The sequence below is a fragment of the Mustela erminea genome, chromosome 11 (assembly GCF_009829155.1).
Source record: "Mustela erminea isolate mMusErm1 chromosome 11, mMusErm1.Pri, whole genome shotgun sequence".
Lineage (NCBI taxonomy): Eukaryota > Metazoa > Chordata > Mammalia > Carnivora > Mustelidae > Mustela > Mustela erminea.
This window is the reverse complement of record NC_045624.1, coordinates 14461349-14484128: the sequence shown is the minus strand read 5'-3', so window position 1 is coordinate 14484128 and position 22780 is coordinate 14461349. Positions and strand designations below refer to the sequence as shown.

General features: G+C 37.8%; 1 protein-coding gene and 1 pseudogene across 4 annotated transcripts in view; one reads left to right on the top strand and one right to left on the bottom strand.

Moving 5' to 3' along the window:
• The window catches only part of UBN2 (ubinuclein 2), an 80171-nt gene that overhangs the window by 28452 nt on the left and 28939 nt on the right, over positions 1-22780 (top strand). For all 4 annotated transcript variants that reach the window (XM_032304226.1, XM_032304227.1, XM_032304225.1 and 1 more), the window contains exons 3-7: positions 5667-5768; positions 9958-10095; positions 10952-11055; positions 13310-13799; positions 19391-19461. In XM_032304226.1, the coding sequence (XP_032160117.1) occupies positions 5667-5768; positions 9958-10095; positions 10952-11055; positions 13310-13799; positions 19391-19461 (905 nt within the window). The remainder of the gene's footprint in view (positions 1-5666; positions 5769-9957; positions 10096-10951; positions 11056-13309; positions 13800-19390; positions 19462-22780) is intronic.
• LOC116568667 lies at positions 11422-11753 on the bottom strand (annotated as a pseudogene).

Sequence of the window (22780 nt, the reverse complement as noted above, 5' to 3'; positions counted from 1 at the left end):
AGAAAAATGCTGCAGTGGCTGATGTCAGAGAGATTATTGCCTGTGCTCTCTTCTAAGATGTTTATGGTTTTACATCTCAACACTGTCTAATCCATTTTGAGTGTTTGTGTGTGGTATAAGAAATTGGTCCAGTTTCATTCTTTAGCATATTGCTGTCGAGTTTTCCCAGCACTGTTTGTTGAAGAGATTGTTTCCCACTGTATATTCTTGCCTCCTTTGTTGACGATTGACCTTATAACAATGGGGTTTTTTCCTGAGATTTCTATCCTGTTCCATTGATCTATATGTATGTTTTTGTGCCAATACCATACTGTCTTGATCACTAGCAGTACACAGCTTTGTAATATAACTTGAGATCTGGGACTGTGATACCACCAGCTTTGTTTTTCTTTTTCAAGTTTGCTTTGGGGTCTTTTTGGGCTTCCATACAAATTTTAGAATTATTTTTTCTAGTTCTGTGAAAAATGCTGTTGGTGTTTTGGTAGGGTTTACATTAAATCTGTAGATTGTTTTGGGTAGTATAGATCTTCTAACAGTATTTGTTCTTCCAGTCCATTGTTTATCTTTCCATTTGTATCATCTTCAATTTCTTTCATCAGTGTTTCATAGTTTTCAGAGTACAGGTCTTTCACTTCCTTGGTTAAGTTTATTCCCTGGTATTTTATTATTATTGGTGCAATTGCAAATGAGACTGTTCTCTTAATTTCTCTTCATACTGCTTCATTTCTAGTGTATAGAAATGCAATGAATTGGGGTGCCTGGGTGGCTTACTTGGTTTAGTGTCCAACTCTTGGTTTCAGCTCCAGTGGATTTCATGGGTCACGAAATCAAGCCCCCTGTCAGACTCTTTGCTCAGTGGGGAGTCTGCTTGAAGATTCTCTCCCTCTGCCCCTCCCCCCATGTGTGCCCTTTTCCTCACTCTCTCTCTATCACAAATAAATAAATAAATCTTTTTTAAAAAAGAAACAAAAAAAGGAAATGCAGTAGATTTCTGTAAATTGATTTTATTTCCTGAGATCTGACTGAATTTGTTTATCAGTTCTAATAGTTTTTTGGTAGTCTTCAGGGTTTTCTTTTTTTTTTTTTTTTTTAAGATTTTATTTATTTATTTGACAGAGAAGCAGGCTCCCCTCTGAGCAGAGAGCCTGATGTAGGGCCTGACCCCAGGACCCTGAGATTATGACCCTAGCCGAAGGCAGAGGCTTAACCTACTGAGCCACCTAGGTGCCCTTTCTTCAGAGCTTTCTATATATAGTATCATGTCATCTACAATAGTGAAAATTTTACATCTTCCTTACCAGTTTGGATGCCTTTTATTCCTTTTTCTTGTCTTAACTGCTGTGGCTAGGACTTCCAGTACTATGTTGAATAAAAGTGGTGAGTGTGAATTTCCTTGTCTTGTTGCTGATTATAGGGGAAAAGCTCTCCGTTCTTCCTGTTGAGGATGATGTTAGCTGTGGGTTTATCACATGTGGCTTTTTTCATGTTGCTAACTCCCATAACTTTAAATATATTTACTATGTGGCAGAGCTAGTATTCTTCATTTGTTTTTGTATTTTTTCATGTGCTTAGATATTTTTGTATTAGTTTTTATGCATCTTTGGGTTTTTGTATTCTTTTTTTTTTTTTTTTTTAAAGATTTTATTTATTTATTTGACAGAGAGAGATCACAAGTAGGCAGAGAGGCAGGCAGAGAGAGGAGGAAGCAGGCTCCCTGCTGAGCAGAGAGCCCGATGCGGGGCTCGATCCAGGACTCTGAGATCATGACCTGAGCCGAAGGCAGCGGCTTAAATCCACTGAGCCACCCAGGCGCCCCAAGGGTTTTTGTATTCTTTTTAGAGCTCACTCTCTGTTTTTTGGGTGAAACAGTCCCTCATGTACTTAATTGCTTGTATGTGACTTTTCTCAACAGAGTAACTCCTATCCTAGAAATACCTTTCTGTCCCCTGACTTCTGATTTTGGGTTTTGTTGGAAGGTTTCTTGTTTTGTTTTTTTTTTGATTTCTGATTCTAACGGTAGTTCTATAACCTAGTTGTAAGGGTTCCAGTTTGCAGACCTGGCAAATGGGAAAAATAAGAAAAATTTATTATGTGTGTTGCGTATAGGCACACACATGCTGTGTATATGTGTGTATATGTATATATGTTACATATGTGTCTATATGTTTAAGGTTGCCAACTAGTATTTCTTAAGAAGGATTATTGTTGTGAGCTTATGTCTTTAATGACCTTGCTTAGCAAAATGAAACAAGGGTTGTCACCCTGTGTCTGTCTTCAGAATTGTTCTTGAAATGTACCTGACTTGTAAAATCAAAAACATGGGAACCCACTACTTTATCTCACACCATAATGACTTTCTTGGTGGTAATGATCTAGTGTTGTTTTGTCCCCCAGAAAGAATATGATGAAGTCATAGCTTATGGGGGTTAGGTTTTTTAACATCTGTATGTAACACAAATGTAACATGTAGTCTGAAATATTTTTACAAATTATTGAGAAAGGGATGGTTACCATGTTGGTGACATCTCTCAGCAGGTCCAGCATAACCATTTTTTCCATCAAACACTGAAGCAGATTATTTCTTTTCATGGAAAGAAGATAGAGCAGTTCTTTTTCTTTTTTTCTTTTTCTTTTTTTCTTTTTTAAAGATTTATTTATTTATTTATTTGACAGAGTGATAGAGAGCACAAGTAGGCAGAGTGGCAGGCAGAGAGAGGGGGAGAAAAACGCTCTCTTCTGAGCAGGGAGCCCAGTGTGGGGCTTGATCCCAGGACCCTGGGATCATGACCTGAGCTGAAGGCAGCCGCTTAACCAACTGAGCCACCCACGTGCCCAGAGCAGTTTTTTATTTAAGGGCCGTGTTGCACACAACTTAACCCATCTTTCACCATTAGAAGAAAGACACACTGAGAATTGAAACTGAGTCAGAGATTCACATCTTTCATCCCATGCTTTCTGGTGGACTTACTCTGGTTCCATGGTGATATGTTGGTAGACAGAATCCTTACAGCTTACTACTGTTTTCTCTCTTTCTGAACATCTTCTTCCCCGTGGCCCACTACTGTGCTAATAAAAAAAAAAAAAAAGTCAGGGGTCAAGGGGTGTTAGGGAGGAGATGCTTAGAGAGTATAGTTAAATTCAAGTGAGTATATTTGAATATCTACATTAAGTCTTAAAGATAGAACTAAACACTTGTTTTGGTAGTGCCACAATAATAGTCCTGCTCACTTAAACTACTTATAACAAGCTTATATATAACTTTTAGCCTACGTGTAACATTCATACCTAAGATAAAATGAGTTCTTTGTAAATATTGTAAAGAATTCTAAACTATGACATGAATAGGGGTGCCTGGGTGGTTCAGTTGGTTAAGTGTCTGCCTTCAGCTTAGGTTGTGATCCCAGGGTCCTGGGATCAAGTCCTATGTGGGGCTCCCTACTCAGCAGGAGTCTGCTTCTCCCTCTCCCTTTGCTGCTCACCCTGCTTGTGCTCTCCTGCCTGCAATCTCTCAAATAAAATCTTTTAAAAAAGTGGGACATGAATAATGGGATGTACCGTAACAGGTTCTTTTTGTTTTGTTGTTGTTTTACTTTATTTTATATATTTATTTATTTAAAGGTTTGCTTATTTATTTGAGAGAGAGAGAAAGAAAGAGAGAAAGAAAGAGTGGGGTGACAAGCGCAGAGGGAGAGAATCCTCACACTCCCCACCGACCATGCAGCCTGTCACAGGGCTCAATTCCATGATCTGTGAGATCACGACCTGACCCAAAAGCAAGAGTCAAACACTTTAAACAACTGAGCCACCCATTCGCCCTTATTTATTTATTTTTTAAGTAGGCTCCATGCCCAGCATGGAACCCAGTGGAGAGTGAACTCACAATGGTAAGATCAACACCTGAGCCAAGATCAGGAGTTGGACATGTAACCAACCGAGCCACCTAGGCACCCTAAATTGTTGTTTTTCTTTTTAAAAAAAAAAATTTCTTTAGTTTTCATTTATTTATTTAAGTACTCTACACTCAGTATGGATCTGGAACCCATGACCGTGAGATTAAGTCACACGTTCTACTGACTAAGCCAGCCGAGCGCCCCTAACATACTTTTATTTAAAGAGATTATAGACACAGACCTGTACCCCTGGGGATAAAAATATATGTTTATAAAAAATAAAAAATTAAAAAAAAATAAAGAGATTATAGACTCACGTGAAGTTGCACATATGATACAGAGAGGTCCCCTTGTACCAGTCACCCAGTTTCTCCCAATATCTTACATAGCTGTAGTTACCAAGAATAGGAAATTGACATTGGCACAATACAGTTAACTAGATTTCAGATCTTATTCACGTATACCATGTACTCATGTTTCATGAGTATATATATACTCGTGTATATACATGTACTCATGTTTCATTTTCTTTTATGTTTAATGTGTATAATTCTGGGAGTTTAAAAAAATTTATGAGTAGTTTGTACAGAAGAGTTACAAAGATAATACAGAGACTTCCCATATATTTCTTACCCACTCTCTCCCATGATATCTTAGGTTTGTATAGTAGATTTGTTACAGCTAACAAAACAACATTGTCATATTACAATTAATTAAACTCCATGTTTTATTTAGATTTTACTGGTTTACCCCTAATGTCCTTTTTAGGTACTGAATCTCTTTCAGAATACTGTATCACATTCAGTTTTGTTTTTTTTGTTTGTTTGTTTTGTTTTTTTTTAAAGATTTTATTTGTTTATTTGACAGACAGAGATCACAAGTAGTCGGAGAGGCAGACAGAGAGAGAGAGAGGGAAGCAGGCTCCCTGCTGAGCAGAGAGCCCGATGCGGGACTCGATCCCAGGGCCCTGAGATCATGACCCGAGCCGAAGGCAGCGGCTTAACCCACTGAGCCACCCAGGCGCCCTCACATTCAGTTTTTATGTCTCCTTGGATTCACCTAGACTGTGACAGTTAATCAGCTTTCTCCTTGTTTTTAATTATCCTTATAAGCTTTGAGGAATACTGGTCAGTTATTTGTGCAATGTCCCTCAGTTTAGTTTGCCTGTTTTTTTTTTTTTTTTAAAGATTTTATTTATTTGTTTGACAAACAGAGATCACAAGTAGGCAGAAAGGCAGAGAGGAGGAAGCAGGCTCCCCACTGAGCAGAGAGCCCGGTGTGGGGCTCGATCCCAGGACCCTGAGATCACGACCTGAGCCAAAGGCAGAGGCTTTAACCCACTGAGCCACCCAGGCACCCCTGCCTGTTGTTTATTTTTTTATGGCTAATTTGTATGATATTTTCTCGTGGTTACCTGGGCATGTAGGCTTTTGTGAGAAGACCACAAAGGTGCCATTTTTATCGCAACGTACCAAGGTTACATCGCTATCAACATGACTTACATGATGTTGTTGCACTTGATTACCTTGCCAAGGTCATGTTGGCCAGGTTTTTCATTATAAAGTTACTTTTTCCCTTCCCTTTCATACTCTACTCTTTGAGAGCAAGTCCCTAAGCACAATTTAACATTCAGAGTGTGTGGGGGGGTTAAATTAAACCTCTTGGAGAGGGGGATTATCTATAGAAATTATTTGGAATTCTTCCGACAGTTATTTTTTTAAATTTATGGAAACAGCATGAATACTGATATCAGTCTGACATATCTGTTTTTTGCAGGGTGGGAAACCCCGTAAACATCGGAAGGATCGGCTTCAAGATTTAATTGATATAGGCTTTGGCTATGATGAGACAGATCCATTTATTGATAACTCAGAGGCTGTGAGTAATGTATCTTTAATATAGCAGCAATTCTTTGTTTGGGATAGAAGTCAAGGATAAAGTTACTAAAATAGTTCAGTATTTGTTTTTACTAACCAGTCCTTTGTTGATGTACATCTTAATTGTTTTCACTTTTATGTGCTTACAAACAGTTGAGCATCTGTGTATGTTTATCTTTGTGTACTTGAGTAAATATGTAAGATTAATTATAGAGTGCAAATATATGTATAGGATAAATTTCTAGCAATGAGATTTATTGATCGAGGGTATTTACATCTTGAATTTTTATTGATATTCCCAAACTTGGGCAGGTGTATTTTCAAATGGCTTTTAGATAAGAACCATATGAACTTGAAGATTGGAGCTACTAGGTTGAAGTTAATCTGGTAGACATTTTTAAAATGTACTTCAATTTTGTTGCTGCTGCCAGCCCTTTCTGCACTGGTGCTGATTGAATGCCAGCCTTTATTGCTGTCTGTTTTGATCAAGCCCTACAGCTTTTCCCCTGGAGTCCTCTTTCTCTTACAAAATGAAGAGGAATTTAGGAAAGCATTTAAGGACTGTAGCAGTCCATTGATCACATAGCAAGTGAAAGTAGACGTACTGTGTTTGGGAGTAGATAAGGTATATGTTCTTACATTCTTCTCAATGCACTAGAATAATCTAAATCCTGGACTTATGGTATCCTCTGCATTGTACAGTGATTTCTTAGAATATACAGAAAGTGACACCAGGGTAAGCATTATAGTACTACCCACAAATTAGTATTTCTTTTTCCTGTGACTACACTGCTTGGTTATACAGATGAATACAAGGCATTCAGTAGTAGGAAAGTGATAGGTAGAACTTCCAGCAGGAGACATCATGGGTACCCTATCATATTCATGAGTTACTTTAGTGTCCTGACATAAACTGGTTTACCATACCAGACAGCCTGGTCTATAGGAGTAAAATACTGACAATGCTCTTTGGGGTTGAGAAGTCTTGTTACCAGAAAAGTTGACAAACCTTTTTGTAGGTTGAAGGATGGAATGTTTTTAAGAGTTTTGACCTTGATACGAAACACAAGTCAAAATTCCTAGATTCTAGACCTGACTAGGTTTCTAAAGATTTCTAAGCAGATCTTTTAACATTACCCAATTTTCTCTGCTATGGTCGGAATATTTGAATAAAGTGTTTTTTCAGACTGATTTTTGCAACCCATAATTGGATTATGTATCAATTTATAGAGAGTGTGGCCAGTATTTTTAATGAAAATGAAGTAGACTAGAATAGGAGCTATCATAGCAAATCATAGTAGATTATGTGAGGTTTTTAATGTGTGTGCGTGTGCATGCACTGGGTTTTGATGTGTATTTTCCTCTTGGGTGGTGGTGAAGAGAATTTGAAAGCTACTGCTTTAATAAATAAGGACAAAGTTTGTAGGTATAAGTTGTTTAAAATTTTTAGAATTAATTGTTGACATTTAGAGGACGAGGTAGTTTCCTGTTTTGTAAGAGGAAATTGAATTAGAATACAGCCTGTTTATTGACTTGCCAAATAATTTTGTATTGTTATCTTTAACAGATTATTGGGTTCTTTTTATGAGATAATTCAGACAGACAATTATAATCCAACCAAATGATTTTTTGTTCTTTTCATTGATTGTATTACCAGTAAGCTTTCACTGTTTGTAATTATTTGATCGAGAGTTAAAATAATCTGGTTCTAATTAATTGTCAGAATCATGCACTACTTACTGCTATAAATACCTGAAAATAAATTTTTTTGAAGATTATTTTTAGTCTTACTGATATTGCCAGATTCTCTAAAGACTGAAAGAAAATGTTTTTCTTTATTATTTAATAAATTATAATACCAGGCATGAATAACACTTTTATTTAGGTTGTTTCTTTTAAATTTCACTAGAACTTTCTGAAGTAAGTAATGTTGTCACTGTTACACAACCCCAAAGTATTAATGTTAAATGATTTCCTCTGGGTCACAATTGCTGTTCATTGCCAAAGGATCTAAATCCAGGCCTTCTGATTTTCAAGTTCAGTATTCCATTGCCTCTTAACGCATTCTACTTAAAGGGCTAAATTAAATATGCATAAAGAGCTTGTTCTCCTGAAGAGTGTTCCGATAGGGGAAGCTTAGTAAAACACTGCAGCATACAGATATGGACAACACCATGTTGCCTTTTAATGTAGTGATGAATGTGTTTCCTGTCAGAAAAGCTGCTTGATATAGTGGATAGTTTGAAATACAGCCAGAGCCTCTACTATAAGCTTTAAAAAATTATTCTGGCAAGGTTCTTAACCTCTAAATTTGGTTTTCACTTATAAAATGGGAATAATACTTGTCTTTTTTTGCCTCAAAGGTATTAGGAGGACCAAGTGAAATAATTTATATGAAGAAGCCTTGTAAATTATAAAGCAGTGTAAACGAAAAGTACAGATGTGTTTGTTGCAATTACACATTTCCAGAAAATAATTACTACAGAGTCATTTCACTTTTCATTCTCTACTCTTCACATCACTTTTTTGCTTACAGATAGTACTGGACTCTTTCTGAAGGTTTTACCCATAGATCTTTATAGTAGCCCATCAAATGAAGCAATAAGAAAGCAATTCATTCCTTTTTTCCTCCCTGCTTCATTTCTCTTTGATTCAGTGTGATTAAACTGGAAATTCTTTCTTTTTCTATTCACTATTTAATTGAAAAGGATACAAGTTAAAAGCAAAATTTTTGTACTTAGCCTTAGGATTCTTAGAGTAACTAGTACATGCTGTATATTCCTTGTCCATGGCAAAGGATTCTCCTTAAAAATCTGACTTTCTTAAAAATACTAAATATGAAGAGCCTGTAAGTAGAGTTTTGGGGTAGCAGGTATGTAGCTCTGTTAGATAAGTAGTTCCTTTTTTCTCAACCACCTAGGACCCCATTATTTGGTGAAGATTGACCTTCATTTAATGTTTGCTTTTGTCCATTTTCATCAGGTGAGAAGTGATAAACTTTAAAATCCAAGCTTAGAGGACATCAGCTTAAGTGATATTTTAGGTCAGACCTTCAGTCTAGTTTAGGTAATTTTCATCTCTTGCTCAAGTCAAGTACCTGGCTCTTTATATTGTATGCTTAATGAACTGGGCAGTTAGTTTTCTCCTTTTTTAAACACATACTCTGCTGTTTTTGTTTTTAAATTTTCTACCTAATAGCTTAGAGCTAAGACACAAGAAGTAACTTTGTTATTCTTTATAATCTTCTTATGAATAAAATTATATACTGATATGTTGGGAAATGAAATTTATTCTTTGCCTGAATGTTTAATCATCTGTTTTAACTTGATTTAATTTCTCATCACAATCATTTGTTCTTGGGGTGCCTCGCTGGCTCGGCTGGTAGATAGAGCATGTGACCCTTAATCTCTGGGTTGTGAGTTTGAGCCCCATTTTGGGTGTAGAGCTCACTTAAAAAATGAATAAGTAGGGTGCCTGGGTGGCTCAGTGGGTAAAGCCTTTGCCTTCAGCTCAGGTCATGATCTCAGGGTTCTGGGATCGAGCCCCGCGTTGGGCTCTCTGCTCAGCAGGGAGCCTGCTCTCTGCTCTCTCTCTCTGCCTGCCTCTCTGCTGACTTGTGATTTCTCTGTCTGTCAAATAAATAAATAAAATCTTTTAAAAATATATATAAATAAAGATTTATAAAACAAAAACAGAATAATTTATCATTAAGAATAGTAGTAGTGATCTTTAAATTTTTCTCAGCAGATGATAGAATTTGTGCTGTTATTCCAGAATTTCCATTATTTATAAATACTGAGTAATCCAGGCTCATTTTTATCTCAGATACTAACTTTTTCTCAATTTATTCCACCAACATCCTCATTGTATGCAGTTTTGTAGTTAGGATGTAAGGAAGGTGCTGACAAGTGATTGATTCTTTGATACATTTATAGAATTAATAATAGGATGTATCTGGGGCGCCTGGGTGGCTCAGTGGGTTAAGCCGCTGCCTTCAGCTCAGGTCATGATCTCGGGGTCCTGGGATCGAGTCCTGCATCAGGCTCTCTGCTCAGCGGGAAGCCTGCTCCCCCCCCCCCCCCCGCCTGCCTCTCTATCTACTTGTGATCTCTCTCTGTCAAATAAATAAATAAAATCTTCAAAAAAAAAAAAATAGGATGTATCTGAGACCTTTTATTTTTTTAATACAGTATGACGAGTTAGTTCCTGCTTCTCTAACAACAAAATATGGAGGCTTTTACATCAACACTGGCACACTGCAGTTTCGCCAAGCTTCAGATACTGAAGAAGAAGATATTACAGACAACCAGAAGCACAAGCCACCCAAAGTAAGTTTATCCAGCATTGCAGTAATAATGAGTGTTCAGTTAATAGGGTGTACTTTTTTATTTACTTGTGAATATAAGGAAAAATCAAATGCTAACCATTGTTTAATGAATCTGTAGTTATTTACATGCTTTAAGGTAAAATTATGTAGTTAAGGGGAAATTGATAATTACATCATAGGAGAATTGTATTCTTTTAAAACTTCTCTCTCCATATGTGGTCTTATAATCTGCTGTTTGGGGGGTAAGAGTAAGTTTCTAGGATAAGTTAAGACTCGGTATAGAAATGATGAAAAGCGAAAACAAAAAAAAAAAGGAAGAAGAGAAATGGTGAAGAGCTATTACCTTTTCTAAGATGTCTTTTATAAAGCTAATTGTATGGAATGTATACCTTGTTACAGGAAATGAAGAGTGTCCTTAATTAAGTGTTTTTTTGTTTGTTTGTTTATAAAGATTTTATTTATTTATTTGACAGAGATCACAAATAGGCAGAGAGGCAGGCAGAGAGAGAGTGAGAAGCAGGCTCCCTGCCAAGCAGAGAGCCCGATGTGGGGCTCGATCCCGGGACCCTGGGATCATGATCTGAGCTGAAGGCAGAGGCTTTAACCCACTGAGCCACCCAGGCACCTCTAGTTGTGTTTCTTGAAGTGTGATCAAAGGACTTACTTGTACCAGAATGACCAGAATGTTTGTTAAAAACCACGCAGTGCTCGTATACCCCAAGAATCTGCATTTATTACAAGCACTTGTAATGTACACTGAACCTTGAGAGAAAACTACCCTGGATGCTATATTGATACCATCAAAAGAGTAAAGCATTGATACTCAGATAAGTGATACATTCTTCTATCATTTGCAGATTCCCAAAATAAAAGAAGATGACATTGAAATGAAGAAGCGGAAGCGGAAAGAGGAGGGGGAAAAGGAGAAGAAGCCAAGGAAAAAAGTACCCAAGCAATTGGGGTATGTAAAATTAAACATCATAGGGTCATAGATGACCAGCGGCCCTTTTAGAAAGATATATTTAGCATTAATTCATTCAGCTTTGCTGGGTCTAATTTAATACTCTATTTATACATGTCAATGATTGTTAACTTATATTTAATAATATTTATATGTATTTGATGTAAGTAATTAGTAAGTAGAAAGTTTTATCATCTTAGGTTTTGGGGGTTTTTTTGCACATGTATTCTTTACTAAATTTTACTAGTATTCTTTAAGGGGAAACACACAGACAAGTGCATTGAAGAAATCTTATTTTTATAAGAGATTTAAGAAGCCTTTAAGATATTTCCAGGTATTTAAAAAAAAAAAAAAAGATATTTCCAGGTAATATCTTCAGTGATGCTTATCTTTATTCTTGGACTCCAGGTAATATTCAGCTCCTACAGCTACCACAAATGCAGCAAATCCCCATTTGAATTCTTTTAATAATGCACCAACAAAGGAAACATTGTTTGCAAAAGCACCGGTGTATCTCCAAGCTTCATTGCGGCCCCATGGGTCCGTGCAGCCAGCTTCTCCTGGACAGTTTCTAATGGTCTTCCTTCTGTCCTCCATTGTTTATAATCTGGAAGTTCCAGTTTGCTATGGCCATGTTCCTGCCCATGTCTGTGGGCCATGTGTGACAGCAGTTGGACCTCTCACGACACTCAATATTCAATCTGTCATCTTCAATTTTAGTTAATTAATATTTATTGATTGATAAGTAGAAGGGCTTAGCATTTTATAGAGATTCACAGTGCTTTAGATCAGATTTACACATTCATTTATTAAGTATTTTGCTCATTACAACTTCTTACCAACAAGAATCAGTTTGAAAAGATGGTATAAGCCGTAAACAGTTGTTTTGAACTTTCTGTGCTAAAACTAAGCTTATTAGATGCCTGGGGATTGAGGATTGGCAGTAGTCTTTGTGTGAACAATTTATAGTTGTTTTACTATTTAAAAAGGCATTTGTTTAGCTCTTCATGCTTATAATTTGAGGTAATGATATTATCTCTAAAAATCAAGTAGAATTTCTTAAAAAGACTTAAGTCATAAGAATAAAATGTTTATACTATGCATTCATAAAATTACCATTTGCTCTTGCTTCTCTATGACTTTTTTTGGAGAACTAAGGGACAGAAACTACGAGAGGCTGGATTTTCTTCCCCTCCTTGCCAGGGGAGGTGCATCTGCATTTTGGCCTATCGGTATTCAAAAGATTGATGTAGGGAGGTATTTACCCTCCTGTAAAATGAGATTTTAGTGACCTTGGAGTCATTAAGTAATTAAGGAAAAACATACAGATTACTAGTGAATATATTAAAAGGTCGTTATTTACAAGTAAACTTCTTTGGGAACAAAGTCTATAATGCCTTTTATTGAATTTGTCATTTTCTCAAATTCATAACTTATACATGCAGCAAATCTTTATTAAGTACCTGTTGTATACCAGGTATTGTTCTATTTGTATTTGGAGTATGTAACGGTTAATGAAACATGGGCTTGCCTTGAAAGTACAAATCATCTTTTTGATTCTGTAGTGCATATAGAAGCATATGAGCCATAGAATGTAGGAAAGATTTCTAGAGAGAGTAGTAACTAAACTGAAACCATCTTTTCCCCATGGTTTCTGTAGGGAGAGCGTTGTCACAGAAAATTACACGTATATGATTGCCTCACATGGCTGTTCCCGGAATGGAAAGTGAAAGTGATCAGAACGTAGCAGCAGATAGAATAGGGTCTAGAAAGATTTTGCATTTCTTTGGCAGCTTGTAGCATAAACCACCTGGAGTATCAGTTTGAAGTTGTACTTGTGTGAGCTTCTCTGGTTGTAAGGCAACTCTGTTTTCAGCGAAAGTGCATTTCTTTACTTGGTTTATTTCATAGGCGACCACTTTATAGAAGTGCTTAAGAATGTGAACATTCCAAAAACAGTAGTAAGTTTAACTTCATATTCTCTAATAAACCTGAGCTACATTCTGTTTTGTTTCTTTCTGTTAACTTCAGTCCATTCATTTTCTTCACTCTGATGACCATTTACCTGTCGACCTTTCCTCAGTGCCCATCATCCAGATGATGAGAAAGACGCTTTGATAAAAGGATAATTTAATAAGAAATTTGCTCTCCCACATATCAAATGATTGTTTTAATGATCTATGCCTGCTTATTTATATGGGGCTTTCAACTTTAAAATTCTACATAGCCTAATGGATGACTTTTTTCTTCACAGAGTTGTGGCTCTAAATTCCCACAAGTCTGAAAAAAAGAAGAAACGTTATAAAGATTCTCTTTCTCTAGCTGCCATGATACGAAAATTTCAGAAAGAGAAGGATGCATTAAAGAAGGAGCCTAACCCCAAAGTCCCAGTGAACTTAACATCCTCCTCTCTGAATAAACCCCCCTCCACTGCTGTAGCATTGGGAAATGACGTCTCGGACTTAAATCTGAACAGTGCTGATCCGGACCTCCCTATTTTTGTTGGCACAAATGAACATGAACTGTTTCAGGAAGCTGAAAATGCCCTAGAGATGCTAGATGATTTCGACTTTGACAGATTACTGGATGCTGCTTCTGATGGTAGCCCCCTCTCCGAGTCAGGGGGAGAGAATGGAAACACCACCCAGCCAACCTATGCCTCTCAGGTTATGCCCAAGGTGGTGCCTACACTCCCAGAGGGTCTACCTGCTCTTCTTGAAAAACGCATTGACGACCTCCGTGTAGTAAGTGTAATAATGCCCTTGTTTCTTATTTGCCACGTAAACTTAACAATAAATGCTTTCTATAAGACAAAAGTAATAACCCACAATCCCAGCACCCATATAAACAACTCATGATTTTCTGTATTTCCTTTTAGGCGTTGGCTGTATGTATAGGTCTTAGATTTGAAGTAGGAATAGTTACAGCAACATATATGGGTGACTGTTTTATTATTTTATTTCATCTTATAAATTTTTAAAAAGATTTATTTTAGAAAGAGTGAGAGGATGCTTGCAGAATTGAGTGTGAGGGGGAAGGAGCAGAGGAAGAGGGAGAGAATCCTCAAATAGATTCCAACTGACTATCCTGGGGTCGTGACCTGAACTAAAATCAAGAGTCGGACACTTAGGGGCGCCTGGGTAGCTCAGTGGGTTGAGCCCGCTGCCTTCGGCTCAGGTCATGATCTCAGGGTCCTGGGATCGAGTCCGGCATCGGGCTCTCTGCTCGGCGGGGAGCCTGCTTCCCTTCCTCTCTCTCTGCCTGCCTCTCTGCTTACTTGTGGTCTCTGTCTGTCAAATAAATAAATAAAATCTTAAAAAAAAAAAAAAAAAGAGTCGGACACATAAAGGACTGAGCCACCCAGGTGCCCCTTATCTTATAAATATTTTTCAGCATGGCTTTCATAAATAACAATTTTTATTGTAAAAAAAAAGTCACATAGGGCGCCTGGGTGGCTCAGTGGGTTAAGCCGCTGCCTTCGGCTCAGGTCATGATCTCAGGGTCCTGGGATCGAGTCCCGCATCGGGTTCTCTGCTCCGCGGGGAGCCTGCTTCCTCCTCTCTCTCTCTCTGCCTGCCTCTCTGCCTACTTGTGATCTCTCTGTGTCAAATGAATAAATAAAATCTTTAAAAAAAAAAAAAAAGTCACATAAAGACAATAGAGGGAAGGGAGGAGCAAATAGTAACATTACAAAAGCATACCTGAACTTGGTCCAAACTATCAACATCTAGTTATTTTTTATTTTATTTATTTTTTTTTTTTTTAAAGATTTTATTTATTTATTTGACAGAGAGAAATCACAAGCAGACGGAGAGGCAGGCAGAGAGAGAGGAAGGGAAGCAGGCTCCCTGCCGAGCAGAGAGCCTGACGCGGGACTCCATCCCAGGACCCTGAGATCATGACCCGAGCCGAAGGCAGCGGCTTAACCCACTGAGCCACCCAGGCGCCCAGCATCTAGTTATTTTTTAATTGATTTTTTCAGCTAATCACATTTAGTAAGCGTGCATTGTGTTCCTATTAGGCCAAACTTGAGGACTGAACCTTAGCATGTCACATTAGATACCTCTCTAGGTTGACTTAGATTCATAATGTTTGTTTAACTAGCTGCAGATCCAGATAAGTGTCATCACACTTCATTTAATCTCAGGGAGATAGTATTTTGACTTAAAATAACGTGCCAGTGGATGCCCTGGGTGGCTCAGTTGATTAAGTGGTTTGCCTTCAGCTCAGGTTCCTGGGATCAATCCCCACAGCAGGCTTCCTGCTCAGCAGGGAGTCTGCTTCTCCCTTTCCCTCTGTCCCTCGCCCTGCTTATGCTCGCTTGCTTGCTCTCAAATAAATAAAATATTAAAATAATAGAACATGCCCAACCTAGCTTAAAAGGCCCTTCTTGAGTACTTTAACATCTTTTTTTGAACCCATGCCATATTTTAGTCCTCATTTTTTTTCTTGACTACAAAAGTAAATTGCACAGTATTAAATGTATTTTAAATGTACATAGGGAAAAATCCCCCATAATCTGACATTCCCCACTCCCAGCGGAAATAACCACTATTAAATTTTTTTTTTTTTTGGATTTTAATCCATTCATTTGCAAATGTTATAGCATTATAAAAAATAATTAATGGGATGATAATGTATGGACTATATAGCTTGCTTCTTTCTCATGGGATTGTAGTACCCAACTTATGTCACATTTTAAAATTTACTAATCATCTTTATATTGTATTTATTTTTCATAACTTTTCCTGAAATTTAAATACCTGATTATGGGAATATTAGATTTATCTAATTTTTCTAGTAACTGGCCTACAGATTTTATTTAGTAATTCTATTATTTTTTTCCAAATTTTTTATTCTTTAGCATTTCTTCTGAAGTTGTGACTTAATTTTGGCTTATCTTTATTTTTACTTATTTTAATGTATTTCATGTTGGGTCCATGGTCAAAGGAGCGAGACTGATACAAAGCAAAGGTCAAGCAAAGCTTTATTTCATGCCAAGCATCGAGAAACAAACTGACCAGCCAGGGCCGTCTCTTGAAAAGAGGCGACCTCTCTCTCCTTCACAGTCAAGGCTTTTAAGGGCAAAGGCCATGTGGTTGGGCCTGGCCACGCACAGGTGACCAGTGAGATTGTAACAGAGAAGGCTGCACAGTCCTGCTAGGTCACACATAAGTGACCAATTGAATTACAGTTTACCCTATAGTAGATATTTGAACTAGCCTGTCACCTTGGTCAGAGTTGGCGCCCAAAGGGCGGGGCCCATACTCCTTTGTAGCTAGGGAGACAGTATGCGCCCCCACCGATTGGATACCTCCACCTGGCCTGACCCACGCCTGTATTTGGGCTTTGTTACCTGGGACTGGTTTCTGGAACTTGTTTTTAAGTAAGTTCCCTGAAGGGGGCAGGGGCAGGGGCAGTAAGGAGCAGCTGCTCTGGCTAAATATTAGGCCCTTACATTTCATTAGTATGGAATTTAGAGAAGTGTGTTAAAATATCTTGTTGCCAATATTTCTTAGGTTATAAATTGTGTTTACCATCATTTTTGCTTTATTTCCATGCTGTGTTGTTTGACCCATAAAATTCTTGATGGCTAGATCTTCTTTGTGGTGATTATCATTTGAAGGTGACTTTTTGTGCTGTTACTGCATTTTACCTTGAATTTAGTTTTGTCTGACTTATTGTAGACTGTTTTCTCTTTATTTTTACATCGTAGTTTTTTTCATCATTTACCTTCAACCTCTTTGATTTTATTTTAGCTCTTTTTCTTATAGATAGTGTTTAATTTCTTTATTGGCCTCATCTGAGTCCTTTCTCTTTTAACAAATGACTTTATTTTTTTACAGTTGTTATAATTATATAATTGATCTTTGTCATTTTCTTTTTTATCCTGTTACTTATCTCTTTTGTTTTCATTGTTCTGCTATTTTCTGTGCTTATTTTTTGAAAAGTATACAGTCTGTAGATTTGGTAGTAAGCAGTTTTTATTTAATCTTCTCAGCTACTCTGTGTAGGAAATATAAGTATTATTTCCTTTGTGTGGTTAAGAAACTTGAGGTAGGTTAAATAGCTTGGTCACGTCTGTGCAACTAGTAAGTTGTGGAGCCAGATTTTTGCCACAAGGGTTCACCTAACTCCAAAGTATAGGCTTCTTGCTTTCCCACGTTGCCTATCTCTAAAACCTTTAGTTTCTTATACGTTTTAAAAAGTGTTAGTGATGTGATCCACATTTTGCAAGATATTATTAATAATAGTTCTTGGGGTGCCTGCATGGCTCAGATGATCTCCAGGTCCTGGGGTCGAGTCTCATATCAGGCTTCCAACTCATTGGGGAGCCTGTAACTCCCTCTCCCTCTCCCTCTCTCTCTGTCTTTCCCCCTGCTTGTGCTCTCTCTGTCTCTCTCTCAAATGAACAAATACAGTCTTTAAAAAAAAAAAAAAGCTCTTGTTTATTTAGCAGAAACCTGTACTCTGTATTGAATGCATTGTTTCTGTGTCTCACAAAGCATTTACCATTCGGGGGACAGTACCCTGATTGGGTTTAGTGTGCTTTACCTACTGTGTAGTCTGATCCTCCAACAGTCATGTGAAGTAGGTAGTGATCTCCCATTTAATAGATGAGGAAACTACGGTTCAAAAGGTGAAGTGATTTGCCCAAGGCCACATAATTTTTAAATGGCTGAGCCATGATTTAAAGGCAGTACTGTGGAGTTCCATTGTAGGCAATCTGTCTGCTATGTTATATGCCATTCATTTTTACTTACTAAGCAAAATTGATTAGTAATGAGTGTGGTACAGTCTTGTAAAAGCTTTGTCATATCTTATATACCAGAACGTATTTCTCTTTCTCTGTCTTTCTTAATAGCCCTGCCAGGGTTAATACAGGTGCTCCCTGACTCCTTGGTAGGAAATCATCAGTAAGAAGTTTGATTTCACTTGCTGGTATCTATGACTTCTCTTTATGTTTTATTTGAAATATGAGTATGGTATTTTTTTCTTTAGGAGGTGAGAAGTCATCCTTAGCTTTAAATGCTTGCGTCTGTGTGAGAAGGAATTGCGTCTTGTGGCTCTTTTCTTAACTTTGTAATATTCTTCCACTGTTCAACCTCTTGACTTTTTATTATTTTTCTTGAAGTTTAGTTTCCCTGTGCCTTTCATATATTTCCACCCCCTACACATACCCAGTTTTCATGCTAAGAAGTACTGAAACACATCTTAGAAATTTTCTTCTACTTATTACATGTAAAGTCAAGTAACTTGGTGTGATGGCTGAGTCAGCATATGGCTTGCTCAGATTATTAGATCAGGCTTCTTGGTGTTTTATACCTCATGGACCTCAAGTACATTGTTTGTGATTTTCCCAGTGTATTTTCCTTCTGGTGGGTTTTGCTGATAACTTGGTTTCCTGTCACCTGGTTGAGGTGACAAACATAGCAATGAAATTAATCTCATTGTATTAATTTTTGCTTATCCCTTGATAATTACCTTGCCTACGTTTTTTGGTTATAAGTAATTAGGTGGAACCTAAACAGGCTGCAGGAAGCCAGGTGTCTGTACAGGGTGATGGTGTTGTGCAGTCGAAGTCAGAAAGCTTGTGTCTGAGTCCTGGATCCACCACTTATTATTAGTGGTGTGATTTGGGGGCATGTCATGTAACCTCTGACAGATTTAGCTTCCTTGTTTGTAAGTGGGGGCAGTCATGCCAGTGTCATTGGCATGGTATTAACATGGTAATTTAAACATGATAATGAATATAACCTGTAGAATATCAGGTAGATTCTTTGTAGACACTCAGTAGAAAGTGAGACATCTGCTTGTTGTTATCCTGGAGATCACAGCAATAATTAATAAACCTGTGGATGGTCAAGTACACAAGATACCCAAAGCACTAGGAAGTCTTGTATGTATAATTTTGTTAATTTAATTAGGATTAAGAAAAATTAAATACAGAGGTAATAGGAAACATTGGCATATATGATAAATTTGTTACACTCTAATTTCCTACTCAGGCCATGTACTAAGCTGGGTATTGAGGATACAAAGTGAAGTAAATCACAGTAGCCCCACCCTCAAGAAGCTTATCCTTTAGTAAATAAATATGGAAACAATGTGTTTATTAAAAGTGATTGGCAGGGCGCCTGGGTGGCTCAGTTCCTTAAAGGTCTGCCTTTGGCTCAGGTCATGATCTCAGGGTGTTGGGATCGAGCCCCACAGCCGTCTCTGGCTTTCCCTCTGCCTGCCACTCCCCTTGCTTGTATGTGCACACTCTGTCAAATAAGTAAGTAAAATCTTAAAAAAAAAAAAAAATGATATTGACAATCTTGTGTTTCTCTAGGCTGCCAAACTTTTTGATGAAGAAGGAAGGAAAAAATTCTTTACACAGGATATGAATAATATTCTTCTGGAGTAAGTAATTCTCTTCTTTAACTAAAAAGCCTAGAAGTTATTTATACTTTAATTCATTTAAACATACAGTTGGTTACAGCTTTACAGGTTGAATATTACTTTAGATTTAAATGTGGTTTTTTTTTTTTGTCACTTTGTATGAAAATGTCTTTCTGGAACAGCTCTGAGTATTCTTATTAAATTGGTATAATTTTCCTTCTATTTTCATTCGGATTTGAGAAGAATAATTCCATTGGCATCTAGCAAAATTAATTCATACAAACATTTATAACCAAATGGAAAGTATGGTTTAATGAAGAAATTCTGGTTGTGAGGTAGGAGAGAGGCAGTGTGGAGAAAACAAAAGGAAGAATGGAAAGGGGAGGCTGAAGGCTAAAATAGGATACAGATTATTTAAATTAGTGAGTTTTTCCTCGTACCTGGTATTTGATGCTAAGGAAGCTGCAGGTTCTAAGATTGTGGTCCCCTAAGCTGTTCTTGTAAACCTATTGGCTTTTAAATTTTGACCATTGGTTTTAGAAGTGGAGTGTATAATTGGCTGCAAGCAGAACTGGGTAAAAAAGGCAATCCTGGAGAAAGCAACAGATTTTACTCCTCTCACGTAAAAATAATGTGTGCCTGCTCTTGGTGGTTCGATAGTATTATATACGAAGAAACAAGCAGTGTTTCCAATACTGTGTGTTGAGTCCTGTCTTTTAAATGTGTGTTGGGGGTAGTTTCTCATAAGACACAAAGAATGATTAATTGGTTTGCTTTCATAACTATTTTCTTTTTTGTTTGTTTGTTTTTTCCCTCTCCCTTTTGATTATTGTTTGAATTAAGTGCAATCTCTCTTTCTCCAGAGTACTTAAAAAATCTTTTTGGTCCCCTGCAGACCCATGAAATATTTAACGTAGTATGCTACTGGTTTGGTGACAGCGGAATTTCTTATTCCTATTCTTTATTTTAGCCAGAGATTTTCAGATTGATTCTCTCTGCCTGGAAGCAAGGCAAATGCTTCCTGCCTGCGCCAGCTCCTTTTACACCCCAGATTCAATAAACAGTGTAACCATTACTAACCAGAGCTGTCCCAGATTCCCTAATCAGGAATCTGACTGACTGCTTTTTCTTTCTACCGGGAGAGCCCCAAGTTTACTGGATCAGGTCCTTTTCCTATGATTAAGACAGTGCTTTTTTATTTTATTTTACTCTTCTGTAAGAGGGACTGACTTTTCTCCCCTGAGAGAAAGAAAGGACCATCCTTGGGACATAACATCTCAGATAAGCAGAATATCAGCATTCCACTAACAGGCTTCTTTCTTTCTTTTTCTTCTTCTTCTTCTTTCTTCTTTCTTCTTCTTCTTCTTTTCAGTAATCTCCACACCCTGCAAGAGTGTTGAACTCATGACCCTCAAATCAAGAGTCACCTGTTCTACTGACTGAGCTGGCCAGTTGCCCCTCCTGCCCTCTAAAAACTGTTTTTATTTTAAAAATTTACTTTATTTATTTTAAAGTAGGCTCCATGCCCAGTGTGAGGCTTGGACTCATGACCCTGAGATCAAGAGTTGGATGTTCTTCCAACTGAGCCAGCCAGGCATCCCCCTGCCCCAGCAGACTTCCCTTAATCTTCCCTATGTCTATCTTAAATCCTTGAGTTTTGTTAGAGCCCGTCTATTTTTTATTTCACAGAGTGTGCCTCCAGTACTATAAAGCTGTAGTGTTCAGAGTTTAATGTTTTCCATTTTAATCACTTATCTATGCCCTTAGCCTCCGTTTCCACTTTCCTAAACAAATATTCCTTGTTTCTCTAGACTGAGAGCCCACGGTACATGATTATTTTGGGAAGTAAATTCTTAAAGAAATTATCCAGGTGTATTGGCTCTGCCTCACCACTGCTTCATTATGCTGGGCAGAAAGGGGTGAATTTGTTGGAATAGGAACACTTTCTCTTTTTGCTTAATTGATTTTGACTTGGATCAGCAAATATACAATTTGCCAGCTTAACCTCTTTTCCGTTTCCTCCTTTATCTCATGCATACATTGCTAATAAAATCTTGATACTCTTTGCCCGTGATCCCAATCCAACCTGAGTTGTGTTCAACAGATACTCTTAAGTTGTTTAGGGTTAGGAGGAATTTACTTCTCTCTTGTGTGTTATCAATCAACAGGCTTTTGAATTCTTGCTATAAAATAAGAACTATTTTGGATTTTATATTTAGATTACTGCTCCCTGAGTCCTCAGTTACTGATTTTCAGTGGTTCAGTGGTTCTGTTATGTGGACAGTGTTGGTAAGATATATGGAACACTAGAGGAATAATTCAGGAAATTAAGTATTCACTTGGAGATAGTTGGCTTTTCTTTTGCTAGTACTTTTAAAATGATTGAATGAGATATATATTCTGGGTTTCTTTTTAAGACTTTATATATTTATTTGAGAGACAAGGCATGAGTGGGACTGGGAGGACAGAGGAAGAGGGAGAAGCAGACTCGCCACTGAGCAGGGAGCCTGACTTGGGGCTGTAGCCCAGGATTCCGAGATCTTGACCTGAGCCAAAGGCAGACAATCAACTGATCACCCAGGAGCCCCTATATTCTGTTTTTTAAAAAGAGGGAGAAGGGTGCCTGGTTGGCTCAGTTGGTAGAGCATGTGACTTGATCTCAGTGTCATGAGTTCAGGCCCCACGTTGGGTGTAGAGCATACTTAAAAAAATAATAATAAAAAGAGGGTTGATAGGATAGGAAGATAGTCATATATCAACTGTGGGGAAATGACTGTTTCTAGAATTCTGTGTGAAAATACAAATAAGACTAAGTATTCCTGAGCCAGAAGAATCTTGTTTATAAAGTTGACCATCGCTTGAGCTAAGGATTCCTATGTTTCATTTCTTGGAGGCTTCTTCAGAGGCAAGTGAGAGCCTTGTAAAGAGAGAGATATAAAAGTGGGTTTCAGGGGCGCCTGGGTGGCTCAGTGGGTTAAAGCCTCTGCCTTCGGCTCAGGTCATGATCCCAGGATTCTGGGATCGAGCCCCGCATCGGGCTCTCTGCTCAGCAGGGAGCTTGCTTCCTCCTCTCTCTGCCTGCTTCTCTGCCTTCTTGTGATCTCTGTCTGTCAAATAAATAAATAAAATCTTTAAAAAAAAAAAAAGTGGGTTTCAGGGTGCCTGGGTAGCTCAGTGGGTTAAGGCCTCTGCCCTTGGCTCAGGTCATGGTCCCAGGGTTCTGGGATCGAGGCCCGCATTGGGCTCTCCACTCAGCGGGGAGCCTGCTTCCTCCTCTCTCTCTGCCTGCTTCTCTGCCTACTTGTGATCTCTGTCTGTCAAATAAATAAATAAAATATTT